At 50.0% G+C, this 5,169-nt stretch overlaps 1 protein-coding gene across 1 annotated transcript in view; it reads left to right on the top strand.

The window, feature by feature from the left end:
- POLR2F (polymerase (RNA) II (DNA directed) polypeptide F) overlaps window positions 1-257 on the top strand; it is a gene marked incomplete at its 5' end in the record, with an annotated part of 3,537 nt that extends 3,280 nt beyond the window's left edge. Inside the window, one exon of the mRNA XM_008944133.1 lies at window positions 61-257. Coding sequence (XP_008942381.1) covers window positions 61-151 — 91 coding nt within the window. The remainder of the gene's footprint in view (window positions 1-60) is intronic.
- Between the last annotated feature and the right edge of the window lie 4,912 nt (window positions 258-5,169).

A 5,169-nucleotide genomic window follows, 5' to 3' on the forward strand; every position in this document is an offset into this window, starting at 1 on the left:
CTGCTGAGGTGGGGTAGGAGAGACTCTGACATCCTGCCCACCTCCCTGTCTTCCCTTCAGAGCACGCAAGATCCCCATCATCATCCGTCGGTACCTGCCAGATGGGAGCTATGAAGACTGGGGTGTGGATGAGTTAATTATCACAGACTAATCAGCCTCCAGCCCTTGGTTTGCTTTTTTCCTTCCCTAGAGATGTTTCTATTTGTGTAAATAAATTATAAACCTCTCCATTTTAAGGTAAAAGTGTTTGGTTTTTTGGTTTTTTTTTTTTTTTTAAACCTCCTACTTTGTCTTTCACCTCAGTGCTGTGTGCCCAAGAATTTCTGACTTCCCTCTGCCTGGCCATTCTTCTTCCTATCAATGTCACAACCTAATTAAGATTTGGGAGCCAAATGCCATGCTTTTCTGGCAGCTTTTTTTTTTTCCACCTGCAAAGATCCTACCTTTTAGCTAGCCTCAAGACTGCAGCAACTTCTTCCTGCTCCTCCCCAGTTGTAGGACTGATAGCCAGTTAAACTCCTGCTGTATAAAAATACTCTTGCAGGTACTTTGGCTTCAGAAAGCCTCCAGCCATCCACCCCTGTCCCTTCTTAAAACAGGAGTGCTGAGACCCCTCCATTGCTTTCCCCTAGACAGTTGTGCCTTTGTGCCCTGAGCAGGTTGCTGTGGAAACCCCCCAATTTCCTCCCTGGCCAGGGCTGGCTCTGGGGCTTCTCAGGAGTATCGTAGAGCAGCTCTCCTCAAATCACCTATTGTTTCCCTACTCCTGCTGCTTATCAGAAGTGGGGATCCCCTTTCAGTGGCACTGCCCCAGCCGGAAGCACAGTCACCAGTTGCAGTCCCAGCAGCTTCAGCTGCCCCTCCTGCAGCCATTCTCTGGCACGTGGTGGAACTGATGGGCTGGGGCGTGTGGGTGCTCTCCAACCATCTCAGCTGCACGTGCTTGGGTGCTTCTTAGTGGCAAAACAGTGAGTCAAGTCCTAGAGGCCCTTTACTGGGTAGTGTGGTGAAAGATCAGTCACTTGTCCCATTCAGGTACCTGCACCCTCACCTCTGATGTGCTGGGAGAGAGCTGGGTGGATGCATTACAACCTGCAAGGGCTTCCAGCCAGCCACTGCTTAGTTTTCATTCCTTCCTCTGTGTGCTCAAGGCTCTTGCTCTGCCTGAGGATGATCTGAGCTCTTGGGTGGAACAGAGTGAGTCTTTCTTAATCATGTTGATAAAAAGTACTCTTGGGGCTTTTTTTTTTTTTTTTTTTTTTCAAGAGAAAGGGGCAGATGCACCTCTCCTTTGGTGTCTGCTTTACTTTAATTTTTCTCTTGATGCTGGGTCAGGAAGTATATTTCCAACTAGGCTGTGTTAAAGCTTGTGCTTCTATATAAAGTGTCCATTCCCCGTGCTCTGTGTGTGTGGTTGGTGCCTGCACATCTGTGTCCCAGAGGGAGTTTATATTCACCTGCCTGGGAACTCAGCTCATATAACCAACCATGAATGTTGTTCTCTTACTACTCCCTCTAAAAGCACCATTCTGTCCTTCCTCTGTTGGCTTTGGAGGTGACAATACAAGAGCTGAATGGGTCCCTGGGCAGAATGACAGCTCAAAGAGATGCTTGCAGGTGTGGGGAGGGGCTCGACTGTATCCCCCCCACACACAAACACTTCCTCATCCAGGCCATCCTTCCTAAGAAAAGGTTAATTTGCAGCACTGTGGCCTTCAGCCTTCTCCCCCCTCCACCCCCAACCCTCCCTGGAATCCTTTAATCACGTTGGTGTGGTGAAATTTCAGCCCTGAAATGGTGCCTTTGTGCAGTCGTTTTGGCGTCTGCCGTGGAGCGAGGGGGTCTTTTGCTTCTCTTTTTTATTTTTTTTTTCTCCTTTTTTTTTCTCCTTTTTTTTTTAAATGGCTTCTTTGTTCCCTCCCCCCCTCCCCTCCCCAGCCCTTGCATCTGTATCAGATACGATTAAAGGGATAGGGAAAGGATGCCTGGCCAGCTCCAGCTAGGCTGCAGGAGAAGTGCTTAACCCCTCTGTTACCAGGGGCATTTTAGTTGTGAGGACCCCCCCCCTCCCCAGATGAGAGGAGGCATCTCCTTCCACTAGAGAACAGCTGAGGCAGAGCCAGCTTGCTTCCTCAATTTGGCTTTTGAAGAGCTGGAGAAGGGCAGTTGTGTGTGGTTAAGAACTTCTGTTTTGTCCACACCCTGTCCCTTCTTTCTCCCACCCCTCTGATCAGCTCTCCTGCCCCTAACTCCACTCTGACTTTGCTTCCCCCCACGTGCTCCTCACCTGATCAGCAGTGCAGTGGTTCCTTTTTGGTCTCTTCCCCCAGCTTGTGGTTTGGGGTAGAGATTTCTCCTCCTCCTCTCCAGGGAATGGCCACAGTCCTCTCCCATGAAACCTTTTTAGCTGGCATCAGCAGTGGTAGATCCATGAAGCCATTCTGTTGGTGCTTTTGGCCCCACAGAGGACTTCATGCCAATATTGCTGTGAGTTTTAAAAAGCTTTGAAGGTGTTCTGTGGTTCCTAGACATCATGCTTACTCTGCTTGCCCAAAAAAAAAGCATTTAGGGAACACAAACTCACCCCATGCCACTGAAACCCTTTGGAATCAATTTGTTGCAGAGTCTCTGTGTCAATTGGAATCCTACCTTGCTGTCATTAGCCTGAGAGATGCACAGCAGGGCTGCTAAAGAACATTTTCGTTCCACCTATCTTCAGATAGCTGCCCAGGACCTGACTTAAACCCAGGTTTTCTTCAGCTAGTTAGAAAATGTATACATCTCTTCTTAAATATTCACTTTATGGGTGTGTTTGTGTTTAGGTTCTTGCTTGTGGAAGGCAAGAGGCTGGGGGCTGAGTTTCTAAAGAGGAACTAAAGGTTGCTCCCAAAATACACAAGTTTGTGTACATGGGGAAGGTTTTTTTTTTTGAAGGTGTCATCTGCCACCTGGTGATGAGGAACCAAGAGAAGAAAACCCAAAGCTCCTATTCTGGGAAGCATTAACAATCACATTTAAGAGATTTTTGGGTGAAGCACGTGCAAACTAGTGCTGCTTTTAACACCATGGGGCTGAATCTTAGCTGGAGAAGAAAAATCAGCATTACTACACTTCTCACTGAAGAAATAACCAGAGCTGGGGTGTGAACAGGAGGTGAGTTTCATCTCTGGTAAGCCAGAGTTCTGCCTGTGTCCTCTTCATGACAGGCAGAGGAAGAAGGAGACTTGCAGGAAAAAGGTCAAAAAACCCCAGAGGCGTGAAAATGAAACTTTTAAAGTTTATTATTCTGTATGTTTAATGCAGAGTTAATGGTGCTAGGACAGCATAGAGACTGGGGAGAGGGAGGGGAGGGAGGAAGGTGCTACTTGCATAAATAAGGGGACAGGGCTGGGAGAGGTTACATGCGTACAAGGAGCAAACATTCTACATGATCTTTTCAGACACCACAAGGATAAGTCATCCATAGCTAAGGGAGGCAGGAGGGGCATCTGACAGTCATATCAGCAGAGGGATACAACAGCACTGAGCACAGGCCGCGTTTGGTCAAAGTATTTTATCTTTTCTAGACTGGGATAGCCATTGGGAGGTCTCACGACATGTCTCTGCAATCCATTGCCAGGAGTCATCTTTTCCTGCACCAACTTTTATGCTAGTTCACTCCCTGTGTGTGACAAACCACCCCAGTCCTGGAGGTGAGAAAGGAGAAGGAAGCAGACTGTCCTCAGGTGTTGGGCTGAGAAAAGGAGGTTGATCTGACTGCCAGAGCTGGTCGCTTCCAGATTGAAACCCAAAGGGGAAAACAAATTCCTCTGCCCCTGAATGGGCTTCTTTTCTTGACACTCATCCAAGATTGGGTGCATATCTATCTTGCTTAAAGCCACAGGAGTCTCTTTCCATCCTTGGTCTAGGTAGGAGTGAGGTGTCGACTGACTGGAAGACATGATGAACAAACAGTTGGGGATGCACACCCCACGTGTCTGAGTTTGGAGTGGGGCTTCCAAGAGAGTATTAGCATCAACTCGGAGCATTGGCAAGTGCATAGGAGCTTTCTTGGTGCCTCTTTGTTTCAGATATGAAAGAGCAAGGATCAGGTTTGCTCAGTTTGTGATACCAAAGAGATTAGAAAAGACTGAGGTGCCAGAAATGCCAGACATAAACGAACGATACAGAGTACTCGTAAGAAAGGAGGATTCACCTACAGCACCTTTAAGATTCACTGGTCCATCCCCAGCTCTCCTGCACCTCCATCCACGAGCACACACAGGCTGGGACACGAGTGACACTAAGACAATGCAGCTCCTGAGTCCTGCACATCGTCCAGGCAAGCCTTAAAATCTCCATGCAGGACAGAGCGTGGGATTGACCACAGACAGGATGGAGAGGAGGGGTGGGGAGAAAAGCTGGGATGCAGCCGTGGAAAGAGCAGGGAAGGGGGTGTAGGTCTTCCAACAGGATTCAAGGTTCATGCATGTGTGAATCTTAGGCAGGGCTGCTGCACGATGCTGATGGCAAGGCCGCCGGCCGTGCCGTCCTCCCGACTGCTCCTCCCATGACACGGCCACCAAGGCTGAGCAACCACCCTCCACCCGCAGCAGGGCAGAGAAGTGGCCTCTTGGAAACGCTTGCTAACTCCTCGGAGCAGTTTGAGGAAGGGGAGGGAAGGGTGCAGTCCAGTCCAGGGCAACAAAACCCACCAGGGAGCAGTCACTCCACGTCTAGAATCCTCCTCATCTGGAAGGTGTCACAAGCCGGTCGCGTGGCCTGCGTGAAATTGGGAGAGGGCAAAAGGATGAGAAACGTTCCTCCAGGCGGTTGAGGCAGCGAGAGCCGGGGTCAAGGAAGGCACTTCTGTATCCTCAGTGGGTTCTGGTGGCTGGGTGGCACCGAGTGACCTCGGAGTTCGGAGGCTCTTCTGCCTGTGCTGATTCTTGGGAGCCTTTCCGTCGCCGCCGCCCATTCCCTACGGCCTGGAGAGAGTCGTGTAGACGGGCTGCTCCCAATGTGTGGGGCTGTGGGACTGGGGCACGGAGGGCGTGGGGTCAGAGATGGCGGTGTAAAGGGGACGTTGGGAAGGGCCCATGTAGGAGAAGGCAGAGTAGAGACCGGAGGCTTGGGTGGAATGGCTGTAGTAGGGTCCTGAGGGCTGGTGGTCCGGGTAGTCAAACTGCG

The sequence above is a fragment of the Merops nubicus genome, unplaced genomic scaffold (genome assembly GCF_000691845.1).
Source record: "Merops nubicus isolate BGI_N331 unplaced genomic scaffold, ASM69184v1 scaffold48457, whole genome shotgun sequence".
NCBI lineage: Eukaryota > Metazoa > Chordata > Aves > Coraciiformes > Meropidae > Merops > Merops nubicus.